At 33.2% G+C, this 17,099-nt stretch overlaps 1 protein-coding gene and 1 long non-coding RNA gene across 2 annotated transcripts; both read left to right on the forward strand.

The window, feature by feature from the left end:
* The first annotated feature begins 3,004 nt into the window (after window positions 1–3,004).
* On the forward strand, window positions 3,005–11,686 carry LOC136977659 (BTB/POZ domain-containing protein 3-like). The gene is made up of 3 exons (XM_067273190.1): window positions 3,005–3,177; window positions 10,188–10,436; window positions 10,506–11,686. The coding sequence occupies exons 1-3, from the start codon at window positions 3,134–3,136 to the stop codon at window positions 11,542–11,544; spliced, it is 1,332 nt and encodes a 443-aa protein (XP_067129291.1). The 5' UTR covers window positions 3,005–3,133; the 3' UTR covers window positions 11,545–11,686.
* Window positions 11,687–13,983: 2,297 nt separating this feature from the next.
* Window positions 13,984–14,288, forward strand: LOC136977682 (uncharacterized). The gene is made up of 2 exons (XR_010881125.1): window positions 13,984–14,121; window positions 14,204–14,288. It is a non-coding gene; the product is annotated as an uncharacterized lncRNA (long non-coding RNA).
* Window positions 14,289–17,099: the final 2,811 nt, after the last annotated feature.

Genomic DNA, 17,099 nt, shown 5'->3' on the forward strand with positions numbered 1-17,099 from the left:
GGAACAAAAAATAAAATCTGAAAGATTCATAAAAATGTAATGTAATTGTATAAATGTAATGTAATGTAATGTAAAAAATGTAATTAAAAATAATGTAATCGTTTGTTACTTATGAATATGAAAAATTAAAATTTTCTGGTTTAAAACTATTTGCAATGAATGCAACTTCATGCGTATGGGGGAGTACCCTATATCAGTTTATCGGTTACTATTTGACGGGTTAAAATAAAACTGTCACCTAGTATCCTAAATATCAACTTCTTCTTCCTCAGCTTTTCCCACTCTATGTAGGGTCGCTGTTTCTGATGAGTCGTCTCCACTGTTCCCTGTCTTGGGCTGCCTCCACATTCAGATGCCTTTCTCTCAAGTCCTCCGCCACAAGATCCATCCACCTTTTCCGCGGCCGTCCTCGCCTCCTCTTCCCCCCCAATGTCATCTGCATAACCCTTCTTCCCACATACTCTTCTTCCCTTCGTACCACATGACCAAACTACTTCAACCTTGCTTCCTGTATCTTTGCTTCTATGTTCGCAACTTTCACAGTCCCCCTCACCCATTCATTTCGGATGTGATCCCGTCTCGTAACCCCACACATCCAACGGAGCATCCTCATCTCCGCCACCTCCATCCTTTTGACATGGGTTTTCCTTAAGCTCACAGTCTCAATAGCATACAGCATAGCTGGTCTTACCACCATCCGATAAACTTTCCCTTTCAACCTAAGCGGCACTTTTTTATCACACAACACACCTGACATATCCCTCCAATTTCTCCAACCAGCCAGAATCCTGCCTGTCACCTCCTTATCCACACCTCCATCTTCAGCCATAGTTGACCCCAGGTACTTAAAGGTCGTGACTCTGCGGAATACGTCTCCCCTCAACTCCAGATCACTCTCCCGGATCCTAAATATCAACTATAACATATAATTAAAGTGGAATAAAGGATTGGAATATAGATGTAAATTAGAGTTAAAAATTGTTCCTTTTGATCATAGCCAGTTTATTTTCTACATTTATTTTTTAAACCGTGTAAAAGCGAAAACGTGTAAAAAAAGTACCGTGTAAAACGAGGGATAGGTGTATATGTGTATATATATATATATATATATTGAGCCACCAATATATATATATATATATAAATATTCGTGAAGAGCCACTAATACTAGTAATATTCGTAATTCGTAATGTACGAGTATATACAGTATACATATTTCCAAGGGCATTCCCAACGAGGGACAGGGAGGAGCAGATGCTAAAAGAAAAATTAGTGTAGACACACAGACACACAACACAGATATATCAATTTAGTATTAGTTTGAATAATGAATATTGTGACTAGACTATTGAGCCAGCTGTCGCGAAATCTCACACTCCCTCCCCACTTCCTTGAAATTAATATGAGTTGCCTCTCTCTAATTCAGATCTTGGGTACGCCACTGCATATTTCATAACATTACTACGAGATAAAGTATTTTGTAATCTAGAGTCTTGAAAACTAAAATTAAAAAAAAATTAAATACAAACATTTTAGTAATTTTTGTTCAAAATACAATACGAGTGTTTTTTTTTGTGAAATACGGTACTTTCTTTTATTAAAATAATCCTTATTATAAAAACATATATTTTGCACTGTAGAAATTTCGGACGTGTAGTTTGTTTCTATTGTTAATATCAGAAGCTATCGTTTGTGTGTAATGTGATTATTGCTTATACTCCTTTACTTAATAAATTCGGTGGTACTTGTACTTCGGTACTCCACCGAACAATCACCACCCGCTAGAACAAATTTTCGTTAATAACAAATTCTATATTTTAATTTTGTCATCAGTAGAAATGTTTTCTATGATAAAAGCGAGTAACTAATTTAAAAATAAAACGAAACTTTAGAGCTCCCTTGGGGATTAAGAAAAGGGCAATCCGGCGACAAAGAGTGGGGTGTCCCAAGTTCCCCAATGTACGGGCGCCCCAGGTAAAAAGAGATCAGCAGTAATCCTTGTCTATAATCAAAAATGATGTCATTACAACTTTGGGGCAAATAATTCTTGAAATGTTGCTTTTAGGTTTATGGTCTTTTCCACTTTTTACTTTCTCGGTTCTGTTAGATATAACAGAGGAAAAGTATAGCGATCGGTCAAAAACTGACCCCCCCTCCAAGATTTTTATAATTTTGGCTCAGAAGTACTTGAAACGTCGGGAAATGCAAAAAAAAAAAAAAAAAAAAAAAAAAAATTCGGAGGTTTTTCTGTATGTATGGATATATTAGTGTGTATATTTGTTAGTAAGTGGCACAATTTTGTTCACCCTGTTTGAAGCTTAATAACTCCTGTGCTTTTTGTCGAAAACTTTTAAAATTTTGCAGGGAGGTTTGTACATTAAGGAGATCGATGCTACTATATTTTGGTAGTTAAAGATCGAAGAAATCGTGAGTCATATCTCGAATAGGGTCGGATTTAATGACGATTTTATTCGTTATTAGCATTTACAATTTTTTTATAAAATCCATTTATATCTTCAAAATTAGACTTTTTGTCATTTTTGCCATTTTATAATAATTAAAAATATATAAAGTTTTTTAATAATAAAATATCATACAGATGGAGCCATCAAAATTTTATATGTTGCCGGGAAAGTTAATTGACTTGTTACTGGATTTTTATTCTTTTGTTCATATTTGTTTTAATTTAATTTTTACTTATAAGCTGAGCCATCAAGAGGTTGTGATTGTGTTTTACTTGTGATTTTTTGGTGAGTCCATAAAAAATCACAAGTAAAACAAATAAGAAAAATAAAAGCATAATTATTACAGAAACAAACGTAACATATTATGCGATAAAGCGAACAAGTTTTATAAATAGAGATCCGATTTATAGCCTTTTAAATTTAAAATATTCCTATGCAAAAAATTTTCAAAGTTTAATATCGCTCGACAAGCTCAAAACTGCTCGTCCAATCTTCGAATTCTCTTTTTCAAATTCTCTCTCCGTTCTATTTTTGAACTTCTTAAATTCTGACTTCAGAATTGCTCTTTAAAATACGTCATTGCCGATGCAGTTTCGTTGGATACTGCAGTAGTTATATAAAGGATCGACGAATTTAACGTATTTTCAAATTGAATTTATTATTATTTTCAGATGGAGATTTCCACTCACCTAGAAGAACATTCTCCAGAAAAAGAGTAAGCATTTTTATAATTAACAAATTCAAAAATAAGTTAAACGAATAATAATAATAATTTATGAAAGTAACGTTCTAATAAAAATTTCGAACGTTATTTACTTTAGTAAAGAATTTGCAATTTGAACGTTACAGATATTTTTTACATAACTTTAATTATCTTTTTTACATAAAATAACTTAATAACTTTTTTACATAAAATGTCCGTAATGAATCACTGAATAAAAGGGCAATCGATATGCAAAAAAATACTTCATTTATTTTTCTGTTGTAAGATTTCATTGGCTTTTGATGAAAGATTTTATATAGTTACAATGTTCAATTGAACAAGATTTGTCGCCCTCGACGCCAGGAAAAGTTGGATCGTAATAAACCTTATTTATCCAAAAATGAGTACAATAAAACCTCTGTTTAACGGACAAAATTTCCGATTCGTTTTTTTTTCTTTTTTGTGAAAATTAACAGGATGTTGATTTTAAAGTACTTTTAATACGTAATTAAGTTACCAGGTTTTTTCAAATTCATGATTCGCCGTGGTTAACCACGCCACAGTAGGAATGTCTCGTTATATCAAAAGAAGACGAATTAATAGGAAAGTTTTTCTGTGTTTTTGTCAAATTTAAATTTTGTTTTCTTTTTAAAAACATTATTTATTTGTTTAGTTAAATACAATTATAATGTATTTATTTCGATTTAGATCATATACTTGTTACAGTGAGTACATAAGCAATAATACACATTTTCTTCACGTTTCTAACAGCAAACTAAGAGCCAGTTTTCCATAGAAAGTCCTCCCGGAAAGCATTCTCCCTTGGCAGATTACCCATATGTCGCGTTCCATTTTTCCAATAATGCAATTCAATTTTCAACAAAACGTGGTGTGGCAATCTGTCAAAAAAGATCCCTAAGATTTTTAAATTTTTGGACTAAGGGAATGTTGAAACATTGAAAAAAATTGGGAAATTTTCTGTATGTTAATTAATTAATGTATGTATGGCACGATTTTGTTTATCCCTTTTGAAGCCCTTTTGAAACTCCCGTGCGTTTTTTTTCGAAAATTTCTGAAAGTTTGCAGGGAGGTTTGTGTATTAGGGGATTGATGCTATTAAATTTTGGTAGTTAAAGGTCGAGGGTGGGGAGATAGAGGGGGGTCACGCGTCATTTCGAGCAGTGTCGGACTTAAAGAAGATTTTACTCGTTATAAAAAAAAATTGTAAATGCTAATAAACTCATCTCCACCTTCAAAATTAAGCTTTTTGCCATTTTATAATAATTAATACTATAAAAAGGTTTTGAAACAAAATATAACAGATGACTCCATACAACAATTTTAAATTGTTTTGCCGGGAATGTTACGCAACTCATTGCTGGACTTTTTTTAATAATACAGTAAGAGAAATTGATTTTAAGAAACACGTTAAATTGGTCTAGTAAATGACTATATGAATTATTACTATTTGAAATATTACCGCTCTTTCAGAAAAGTGATCGTTTGATATTAGTCATCAAACTTCCTCAGTCAGAATTTAAAAACTGTAATTATTATAGCCGATCCCATAACATTTTCTTTACTTTATAGGAAAGTATGAGACTTCGAAGTAGTCATAGCTTTTGATAACGTGACTAATACTGTATAGTGGATCGATTTGCAAATAATTTCCTACGACCTATGGACACAGAAAGAAAACTTGAGAAACAATAAACAATAAGTAACTTATCCATTCACGCGAGTGTATTTGGGTTGCAATTGAAAAAAAATTGTAGACATAAATTTCCACTGTCGTTCGTCTGTCCGTCTGTCTTTTCTTAATCTCGAGAATGGAATCAGATAGATGAAATCTGCGATTAGATATGAAAACCATAGGGGCATCAGGTCCCGATTAACTTTATATAAACTTCCAATGCAAACCGAAAGTCATGTTATTTCAATTCTAACCTTTTCTCCTGAAAGATGTTAGATAGATGACTGGCACGACTTTACTGTTAAAGAAAAAGTCTGATGTACAGGGGCAAGCCACTAATTTGAGGCGGAGAGCATATATTTTAAATGAAATAAATTAAAAATATGATTAAAAATTGCAGCCCGGCATTGTGACGATGTCACAAAAAATAATCGCTCGTTAGAATATGCAATATCATGGGCTTCCGTTGAAAATTTTCCAAGGGGCAAAGGAATACACTCTCACTATCATAATAATTGCTTAAATCAGGCTAACCAAACTTATATTAGATAATTTACTCTACTAATGAGTGAGGCAGAGAATAGAATTTCCCAATTCTCCTTAGGAAATTAATTATAAGATTTCAACTTCTAAATCCCTTGTCGTCGGTTAGAAGGCCTAATTCAGCGGATGCCTATGTACAGTATATCCAGAAATGTTAACATTTGATAAATTCGCATCAGAAATATTTTGTTCATATTCGATCCATATCAACATAAAAATTATTTGCAATTATTAAAAAAAAAAAAAAAATCGCATTTACTTTTTCGATTTAGTTGAAAACAAAGATATATCTAATTTAAGTACATATTTGAATATTCTCGAATTAGAAAGTTGAATTGGGATTCTTCGAAATCAAAAATTGCAAATGAGTAATATATTTTCTTTACTCTTGGGATTAATTACTTCTATAATGACATGAGTGACCACAAAAACTTATAATTTCTTTTTAAGTAATTTTTTCGCGCAAAATTAATTAGCAATATACATTGAGAAAACTTAAGGTATAAGTCTAATATTCTGTTTGTTTATTAATGTCGTCTTTATGAACAATCCAAGAATGATTAAATTATTCCGAAACATGAAAATGTAGTATTTTTTTAAAATCTTTTTTGCTTTGTGGGCACTAAAAAGGTCACTTTTTAGCAAGCCCATTTAAGTTAGAATGGAGCAGGAGGGTGAGAGAGACGAGGGCGTCATTTCCGAACAGACCACCTAGCGAAAAATTCCTATATTTTTTCGACTCATCCGGATTTGTCTCCGGGTCCTCTACATCAGTGATTCTCAAAGTGGGAGTCGCGAAAATATTTGGGGGTCGCAGAAAAATTGATGCCAGATCAATTTTTTTCAAATATTTCACAAATTTACTATGGATTCGTGTTTAGAAATAGTAGAAATAAAGAATATATAAAATAATTTTTACTTAAATAAATTGCACATATAAATAATAAAAACGATATAAATATTTTAATGCGAGCCTAAATATAATATAACACTTAAAAATTTGTGCGCTATTGGGGAAAACCCCGAGCTTCCACTGCGCCTAAACTACGATAGAAACAACGTTGTCATTTGAACGGTGTTCGCTAGCAACGCTACGTCTGTAGAAAAGTCGAGTTAGAAATTCAGTAGAGCGTCGATTATCCGAATACCGATCAATCGAAAGCGTTTCAGTCCTCACATTCGAATTTCCGCTAGTGCTGTGGCGCTGCAATATTTGGCTATGTCTTGGTTTACTCCGATATTATTTTTGTTGGTATGCGTGTTTAGCTAGCAGCACTGGCGCGACCAAGAGAGGGTACTTAACGATGCGCCAGTATTTGAGTGAGGCTTTTCGAAGGAAAGGCAATCCGGCTAGAACTTCCATATAAACCAACTAAGAAAGAATGAGTGAGGCGTTTTTCCCCATCGTGAGTGGTAAGTTTTGCTTGTTTTTTCTGAGGACTATGTGTTGTGCTGAATCGGAACGTTTTTAAGACTAGATTAACTTCCGAAATATAATGTTTTTGTGTTTATATTTTTCAATATATTTATTTTATTTGTGCAAAGTAAAGAAATAATTTTTAACGATACAATAGGCACGATTACTATTTTAAAAAATTTCGTTAACGTGAACAATGACAAAATTTCGTTTCGTAAACAATGACAAAAATTCAACGCGAAGCGACACGCAACAGAGAAAACTTTCAACATGGGATAGATTGATTAAACAAAAGAAATTAACTCCTGAATTTAAATTAACCCCTCTCCAGGATGTTTTTTTATACATACCCATTCTTCGGGGTTCTTTGAAATTTTTAAGTGCAAAAGGGGAGTCGCGGGCCAAACAGTTTGAGAAAGACTGCTCTACATGATTAAAACCATACACTACCATGTTAGCCGCTCGACTATCTGTCCATTAGAGTATATAGTTACCAATTCAATTATTTTTCCAGAAATGCATAAACACATTAAATTTGGCAATTCTACAATTTCTCTTCCTAAATAAATTGTTATTTTTCATTATTAAATTTCTACTATTAGTTCACACTCTCCCTATATTATATATATATATATATATATGTTCAAATTTTCAATCGTTAATAAAATACTTTTTATTCATCCACTCAAGTTCAAATACATTTTTTTAAACTTGTAGTGGATGACACTTGATGTTAATACAGTTTTTTCAAATATTCATTCATTAATTAAATTTAATTATTGGTTAATATTACCTGTGGTATCGAAGATGGCGACGGGGAATTTTTTCCCTACGTTCGAGATGGCCGCGTTTCCGGTAATCTCGAATCAGATTATCGAGTGATAATCTGGAAGCAGATTAACAATGGATAATCTCGAAGTATAATACCAAGTGATCTAAACGTTAGGGGGCGTACCCGTACTATCTATCGCATTATGCAAATTAATAAATTTCCCCGTCGCCGTCTAGTATCTAGGGAAAAAAATTTTCCCGTCGCCATCTTCGATACCGCAGGTAACATTAACCTAATTATTAATACTTTAAATAGAGTTTAAGCAGTTTGTAATGAAAATTGAAATCAACAGGCAGTAGCTCAATCGGTAAAATGCAAGGATTTCAGTATTTTTCACGTGAACGTGAAGAATGCGAGTTTAATTCTTGCGAAAATCAATAATTTTTGCTTTAAGTAGACGTTTTTTCCAAATGATTTTTCGAGAGTGAGTTAGCAGTTGTGGCTTAGTGGTTAGAATGAAGGATTTTTCTCAAAAAAATAAAATTGAAGAAATTTTATGCTTTGGGTTCAATTCCGATTTCTCTTTCTATTTTGCCACTTAATATTATAATTCTGTCATATGTAAATACATATTTATATTAATTGTAATTATTTAATAAAAAGTAACTAAAATAAAATTTTTCTTTGTTGACCTAAGTAGGAATTGACTTTAAAAAAAAATTTTTTTTATATTACTTGTTTCTGTTCTGTGGTCACTAAAAGGGTACTTTTCCATAACTATCGAGGGTATACGGAAATGGGTAGTAAGGGGGACCGAACGGGGTGTAGAATGAGGACCGAAATATCCGGACCAAATCGCTCTTAAAAAATGTCTAGAGTTTTCGCTCGAATTTGATGCCAGTCTTCAAAATAGACTGGCATCAAATTCAATAGAGTGACGTCTTGATTGCCTCCGCCATCCAGTCATCGATAAAAACTTAAGATATAATGTGAAGATATCTTTAAACGTCAAACTTAACGATGCGCATCAGATAATTGGAATTTTAAAAGAAATTCTCATTTTAGTACATCATCACTTGTAAGACATTAAATTAAATTATCTAGAAATATATGAAAGTTTAGAGTAATTATTATTCAAATCTATTACATTTAATTCAATTAATCGAAATATAAATTCAATAAACAATTTTTAGATTTGATTGATTGTTAGTTTGAAGTTTATATTTTAAAATAGAAAATGATTGTCAAACTTTCAAACTTTCTTTAGTACTCTACTGTATAACTGTATTTGAGTAATTGTCCATATATAACTTGAATTAATTAAGTTCTAAGAAATTTCTTGGATATTAAAAACACATTTAATGGGTTTCCCAAACGGGATCCCGGTTGTTTTTTTAACCCGGCAAATATTCCGGGAAATTTTTATCTCGGAAAATCCCGCAAATTTCTTAAAAATTTATTTCTCTTATTTCGTGTTCAGGAAATTTTGCAAATAGAAAGCATAATTAACTCATAAACTGTAAGAATAAATTTGTATTTATTAATTTTAAACCTACTTAATAGTTTTTTAAATTTTTGCTCGTTATGGCATGTCACAAATGATCAATAATCAACGCGTAGCTTATTTCTCGCAGGACTCTGAAAATTCTTTACTTGTCAGAACCTGTATTATCTGAAATAATTATGCTTATGCTGTTTTAATTTTTAACCATGCCCAGTATCTTCAATAACTGCGTAACGCCAGGTTGTGCAAATTGGGCAAGGATACAAACGAGTACGAAGTCTGCAAGTATGAAGTTTTTCTTCACAAACCCGATTATTAAAGACAAACGAACTGCCGAATTATCGGGCATAAGTGAAGTTTAATACCGCTATTAAAGCAGCTAAGGTAGACAAATCAAGAATACTAGAGAGCAAAAGAAATACTACAATCTCGAAAACGAACTAGAAATCTTCAAGGCTACAGGTGAAAAAACACATAACATCTGTTTTCTCTTAAATGCATTAAACACAATTCCAATCCCATCAATTGAATCGAAAAAGGCATTCTCGGTAGCAAAACTTTTCATTACTAAAATAAGAATTAAATTGAGTGATCGGAGTATTGACCATCTTTGCTTTTTAAAATCTTATTATAAAAATTTACAATATTATGTTTTATTTAAAAAACGGAAATTACCTTTTAAGTTAGAAGTTTGATCTAAATTCATCTTTTTTTTTTTTTTTTTTTTTTTTTAATTTTCAACTCAATTCAAAGCTTTTTTTTTTGTTGTTGTTGTGGTTGTATGCAGTTTCCAGCAAACATTAATAAATTTTTCTCTATTAGTGACCATTTCTACGTATTTGAAAGATAATTTTTAATACACTGTATATCTTACACAGCATTATTAACGTTTTGGAGGTTGCAGAACGTATTAAATCACTTTAAAAAATGAAAAATAATTATATCATTTGATTTCAAAATATTTTGTATATTTAAAAATAATTAATTCTATTCCGGGATCCCGGGAAACAGTTCACTTTTATCCCGGAATCCCGGGACAAGCAAAAGACCGGGAAACGAGAAACCCTAAACATTTAATGATTATTATTTGCAGAATCAAATTCCCTGAGATAAATGAAAATAAGAACGAAAAAATATTTCGATATTATGAATCTGGTCATTTCGTAGACACATTGTGTGTCGTCGGTCAATCACCCGATCAGAAAATATTTAAAGTGCATCGTGTAATATTAGCAAAAGCCAGTCATATATTAGAAAATATGCTGTATAATTCTAACATGGATCCGGAAGTGGTTCTACGTTTTCCCGAAATCGAACCGGAAATCTTCGAATTGCTCTTAAAGTAAGTGAAGACAGTTCTGTTTGAAATAGTATCATAGATTTAACATAATTATTCTGTATACATTTATAGCTACATTTATATAAAGGCGCTTATACCAAATACCGAAGATCAGGTCTTGAAATTGTACAAAGTAGCTCATCGATTCGATTTGCAACTACTCAAAGCGAATTGTCGAGGATTATTAAAAGCCAATTTAAATGAACGTAATGTTTGCAAAATTTACCAAAGTTCTGTAGAAACAAAAGACGAATTATTGAATGAAAAATGTAGAGATCTCATTGCGGATCAAGCAGAAACCGTTTTACAATCCGAATCATTTACTAAACTACCTAGTAAAATAGTTTTGGATATTATTAAGAGACCAATGCGGATAAAATCCGAATTAACTATTTTCGAAGCGTTATTGAGATGGCGTAGAGTACAAGGAACTACGACTCAAAGTCTTTTTCCATGTCTTCCCCATATACATTTCCTGAGCATGACTGTCAAAGAATTTTTCGAAGGACCGGAGAAGAGTGGAATTTTATGCGATAAGGATGTTTCTTCCATTAAAAATTATCTTTTGAATCAACGTTCTGGAGATCTTCCCGAATGGTGCAGTAAAAGAACAACAATGAGACATCCTTACAAAATCTGTTCTTTAGACTGCCCATTGGAAGTAAGACAGAGTAATTGGTGTAAGAATCTCGGTTGTAACGTAACCGTTCAAGGACGTGATATTCGTTTGAACGGAATTGGTTTCGATATCGAAAATAATAACGCATATTACGTATATATACCAAAACGAGGAACTCTTATCGTGACGACAGATTCAGGAACTTCTTTTGAAACTGCTAAGATAAAGTTTTCTGAAAATACTGGAGAATTTCGTGTGTTACTCGATTCTCCTCTCGAATTGCAGAAAAATAAAAAGTATGAAATTTTATTGGACGTTTCGAAATTTTCTCGAAGTTTAACTTATTTAAATTGCAAAAATGTAAAAGAAAGAATGGATTCAGTGAAAATGGGAGATGTAAACTTAGTTTTCCATGGTCACGGAAGTGTTTCTGAATACAAGTCGTCATTGATGAATATTCATCGAATATTTTATAATTTTGACGAATATTAACAGTTCGATACGTCTAAACAAAATTAACATAGATAATAACTAATTTACGAAAAGGATTTTAATCATAATCTAATGTTATGTTTTTCGGTAAAGATTACAAAATTTGAAGTATTCTATAATAAATACAATACCATTTCCTTATGTTCCAAGAAGTTAAATAAAGTTTTAAGTTGATTTAGATTATTGAATTTAAAATATCTTTTGTATTGAAAAGCATAAAACAATTAATATATTGATATATATTAATTGTTTTATCAATATATATCAATATTTCTTAAAATTCCTATTTACATAAGAGGATTATTTATAAAACCTGATACCTCTAACTGGGAACGTAAGTCCTCCTGTTGACATTCTTTAACCGCTGCTATGGTCGAAGGATTTAATTCACTTAGGTTCTTCTATGGCTTTGGAATAAATTTCTGGCCGCGTTCTAGTAAACGGCGTACTGCCTCTGGAATAACCTCACCTGAATAATTATAATAGTGGATATTAACTGGACCTGCACTTGCTTCCTTTTTTCTGTAAAAGCCATTGGAACTTTTTACCTAACTTCATCTTTGTTTGGAAGATATTGTTGTCTGAGATAAAACTAGTTTTATCGAGTTATTCATAAAGGATATTCGGTTTACAAACTTTAACAAAGGTAAGTGTGTAAGATTTTGCTCAAAACCAGCGATTATTCTCCGTTTATCTTTGATTAGTTTTGTCAGGAGCTTTCTTACTACGTGAGGCAGTAATGGACAAACACACCAGGGAAAAGATTCATATCTTAATGAGGGAACACTTGGAAACAATTCCATTCTTTCGACAACGTAAAAGAAACAGTAGTTGTAACTGTTGTCTATGGGTGCGTTCTTTAATAGTGGTCGTCGGGCGGCACGTCCAGGGGGCGGCAAATTGGTATTGCTGGCAAGCTCAGCGTAGGTACTCGTATTTAAACAGGGGCGGCATAATCGGTATTGCACACGGGCGCTCAAACAGCTAGCGGCGCTGCTGGACGAGCATATGTTCCTCGGATAAGAAATTACATCACCGAGATTGTTCCGTTATAGAGGTAAGATAAAGACCATTCAGAAAAAAATTCCACTGGAAGACTATGCTATTAATTTTTTTCTTTTTTCAGCTCTAGTGACTTCAGATCTCACTTTAGGCTCAGTAGGGCTTCATTTGAAGCGCTCAGTAATTTACTGATGCCAAAATTTACTAATCATGCTGTTAACAGGGCAGGGAGACCGTCTTTGACAGCATGTGATAAGGTGCTGATGACCTTATGGTTTTTGGGCAACCGTGAGGCATATAGGTAAATATTAACAACAGGTATTACGAAATAACGCCAACCGGTAATCCTGCAGTTTATGTCGATCAACATTAACTGCAAAAAACTGCAATTTATTATTTTAAGTTTTCATCTAATCCAGTAATCTTCAAAAGAGTTTACTTATTATTATTGTTTCTTTTTTTTTTTTTTTGGTCAGTTTATTTTTGAGATGACAATTTTGATATCTATTTTTTAATGACTAATTGCATTTTAGGCATCTGGTATCTGTTAAATTACTGTATAGTGTTATCTTATACAATATTAACTGAATCAGTCATTTCTTGACAGATATAAATTGCAGGATTACTCTCTAACCTCTTTATAACAATTTTCATGTAATAATAAGATATTTAATATATTGTAGGTCTGTTAGTGACAGGTTTGGTGTATCCAAATCAACATTATTTCGTGTTGTGTAAACAACATGCACTGATCTGTCAGAACTTGCACCACAGTTTATAAAATGGCCTTCAGGGGAGCAAGTGCAAGAAATTATACAAAGTTTCCACAACAAGAGTGGTTTTCCAGGTGTAGTAGGAGCTATTGATAGCACCGACATTGAAATTCCAGCTCCACAGACACATGCAGTTGCATATGTAAACCGCCACGGCTACCATTCTATTATCTTGCAAGGTATGTGATGTCACTTTTGATACAAAGTGATCTAGTCCATGAATAGAAAATTGTCACGTTAACAAATTTGTTCTGTTATGAATTATGTAGTTCTATACAGTAATATAGACAATCACTTTCTGTGAATTTTCTTAATTCAATCTGAAGTTCTGCAGTACAGATCTGTAGTCTAATCATGTTTTTTTTTAAACTTCTCTTGTTTTCAGCTGTGTGTGATAATTCTATGCTTTTCATCTCCTGCCAAGCTGGTGAATGTAGCCGTGTCCATGATGCCGAGGTTTATGCCCGCTCTACATTATCCGGAAAAATAGCCAGGGAAGCTGAAACAATGTTTTCACATGACTCCCATATGGTGCTTATCCGATAAATAAGCAATTAATGAAACCGTATCCTGACAATAGGCACTTCACATCTGCCGAAGTCCGGTTCAATAGCAAATTATCTTCAGCCAGAAGTGTTATTGAATGGTCATTTTCCACCTGAAAGGAAGATGGAGAAGACTGCATTATTTAAACGTGTCAAAAATGGAGTCGATACCATCTGTTGTAATGGCTTGTTGTGTCTTACATAACATTTGTATTACAAGAGGGGCCATCCTACAAGAAAATACTGAACTGGAAAAAGTACATTAATTTTTTTTACCCTAAGTTTTGGTATTATGTACTGTACGTGTATAACAAGTGTAACATTTTTTATGTTTTCCAGGATCCAGGCAATCATAACCTCGGAGTATATCACAGATCATGTGTCATTGAGCAAAAGCAAGGTGGAAATACAAAGCGTGACAGAATTGCTCAAAACTTATAAACCAAGACATTTAGTAGTAAGCAAAAGATTCTACTAATGAGCTATTTATTATGTACTTTAAGAGGAAAGGAGTAAATAATTGATTATACTCTGGTGTTGGATAAAGTTGAGTTATGAGCTATTTATTTATGGTTAATTACAAACATTTTGCATATAGTTTCTGATTTTCATAAACTACTTTTATTTATCTTTTTATTTTGTAACATTTCCTATTTTTTCTACGAATTGTTTAAATAAATTGTTAAATTCGTCCATCCTTTGCAGACGTTCCTCATGCCACCGCTATTTTGCAGTCTCACGTTCGACATCTATCGGTAATTTTCTTTTTGGATGTTGGACTGGTGATGGAGATGCAGAAACCTCAGGCAGTGGAGATGCAGAAACTTCAGGTAGTGGAGATCCAGAATCAGATGAGCAGCTTTCACTGCTAAGAGTGAAAGGTGATGCCACATCAGCACGTTCACCGAGCCACTCATCCATGTTATTGTAATAAAACCAGGTCCTCCTGAAAAAAGACCACAATGTATATAGTATTGAGTGAAATTTCAATAATAATAATAAAAAGTTACCTGTTGTTGTCAGATATATTGTTATGTTTTTTTACTTTTTTATAAGTTCTCCACAGTCCATCCCACTTTTTTCCGCATCCTTCCCCAGACACTTCTACTCCCGTTTTTGAAATTTCTGCAGCAATTCTGTAGAAGCAATATATTGGCATTACAATGAATGGTTACCCTTAGCATAGAGCTGTTTATGTATAATGTGAGACGGGGCAGACCTTACAAAGTGCCTAAATGTTTATAAGTGATTTCCATAATGTGTAGGTAAAGTTGATATAAACTTTTATTAAACACTTTTCAGATTTTTTCAAAAACATTTGAGATGTCTTATGTTTAAGAGTTAAAGCTAAAGTTTCCAATTTGTTTACAACATTACTGATTCAAGTTAAAGGTTTATATCAAGCCTTTTCCCCACGAACATTATTGAAATCACTGATGAACAGCTCATAAGGGTTCCTTGTTAGTACCAAAATAAGATAAGGAAAGAGGTATAAAAATATGTAAAAATTGTATGACATAATATTCGAACAACTTCACATAATAAAAGGCAAAAAAAAGTTCTGTTCTCTTCTGTATAACAGAATCACACCTGTTCCATAATATGGAATTCCTTGTTGGCCCATTTTCGAACATTTCATTCATATCTTTTCTCATTTGAATTAACTGTAAAATGTCCTTATGGGGCCATTTTGCACCACTCGAATCATCCTGGGAACTGGGAATCGAAATCCCACTGTCCTGATCTTGAACTGACGTTCCTGTAACATTTAAATTAAATTCACTACTACATTTGTACTGCTCCTAGTTGAAAAAATTGAAAAATTCTAGGCAGTGAATTCATCAGCAAGAAATGAGTTAGATTTTACAGCTAAAACACATTCCCTGGATAGGTATTAAAATGTATGCTGTTTGTATATTAATGATGATTATTATTTTAGCGTCAGTGGTGATATTCGAAATATTTAACAAAGGGTTCGCTAGCAGAAAATTTTTCCCTAACAACCACCGACAAACAATATGGAAGTTTTGGCTAGAAATAAATACATTACCTTTTCTTGCGGTATATCTAATAATCAGTGGCGTATTTGGAACGTAATGGGCACTGGGCGAAGACCAGGTAACAATAGTATATTAGTGCTGTCGACCTTTTTTTTTATTTTTAAGCACAGAAGTTTTTCACCCCGAATGGCACTACTGATAATAGACAGATGTCATCATCTCTCGAAATACAATATCCTTTTTATTTCGCTGTCCATAGCCCGACACGTGTTCCACAGCCATCTTGTATTATCTCGCGCGCGTGAGATTGTGAAATCTCTTATGACTGAATCTAGTTTCAAGAACTCTCTTGAATTCGATCGCGATTAAACCTCGTTTCGGTCGAGATTGAAACGGTCGAGAGAGATCGCACCACGGCATAGTCCCCGACCTTGCTCACAATCTAGATTGAAATGCTCGGTGTGAACGGGGTATAAGGCTCTAGTTTAGTAGTGTTACAGAGTATAATACGTATATTTTAATATATTTTTTAAAAGAAACAAAGCCACTGAGAAATGTTCCGTGTGTTTAACAAGGTTCGGGAAACTGAAAATTTTACCAACGGGTTCGGCCGAACCTGTGCGAACTCTGTATATATATATATATATATATGTATATATACTGTATACAGTGGTGATATTCAGCGAGTTCGCACAGGTTCGGCCGAACCCGTTGGTAAAATTTTCAGTTTCCCGAACCTTGTTAAACACACGGAACATTTCTCAGTGATTTTGTTTTTTTTTTGTTTGTTTTTTTTTAATATATTAAAATATACGTATTATACTCTGTAATACTACTAAACTAGAGCCTTATACCCCGTTAGCACCGAGCATTTCAATTTAGATTGTGAGCAAGGTCGGGGACTATGTCTTGGTGCGATCTCTCTCGACCGTTTCAATCCCGACCGAAACGAGGTTTAATCGCGATCGATTCAAGAGAGTTCTTGAAAGTAGATCCAGTCATAAGAGATTTCATAATCTCACGCGCGCGAGATAATACAAGATGGCTGTGGAACACGTGTCGGGCTATGGACAGCGAAATAAAAAGGATATTGTATTTCGAGAGATGATGACATCTATTATCAGCAGTGCCATTCGGGGTGAAAAATTTCTCTGCCTAAAAAAAAAAAAAAGTCGACAGCACTAATACACTATTGTTACCTGGTCTTCGCCCAGGGCCCCTTACATTCCAAATAC

This window comes from Centruroides vittatus, unplaced genomic scaffold (genome assembly GCF_030686945.1).
Source record: "Centruroides vittatus isolate TY-2023 unplaced genomic scaffold, ASM3068694v2 contig_466, whole genome shotgun sequence".
Lineage (NCBI taxonomy): Eukaryota > Metazoa > Arthropoda > Arachnida > Scorpiones > Buthidae > Centruroides > Centruroides vittatus.

Bases quoted from the DNA above. Each gene is read 5' to 3' on its own strand.
- LOC136977659 (XM_067273190.1), top strand. From the start codon at position 3,134: ATGGAGATTTCCACTCACCTAGAAGAACATTCTCCAGAAAAAGA. The intron at 3,178-10,187 runs GTAAGCATTTTT...TATTATTTGCAG, and splicing joins GAACATTCTCCAGAAAAAGA to AATCAAATTCCCTGAGATAA. The intron at 10,437-10,505 runs GTAAGTGAAGAC...ATACATTTATAG, and splicing joins ATCTTCGAATTGCTCTTAAA to CTACATTTATATAAAGGCGC.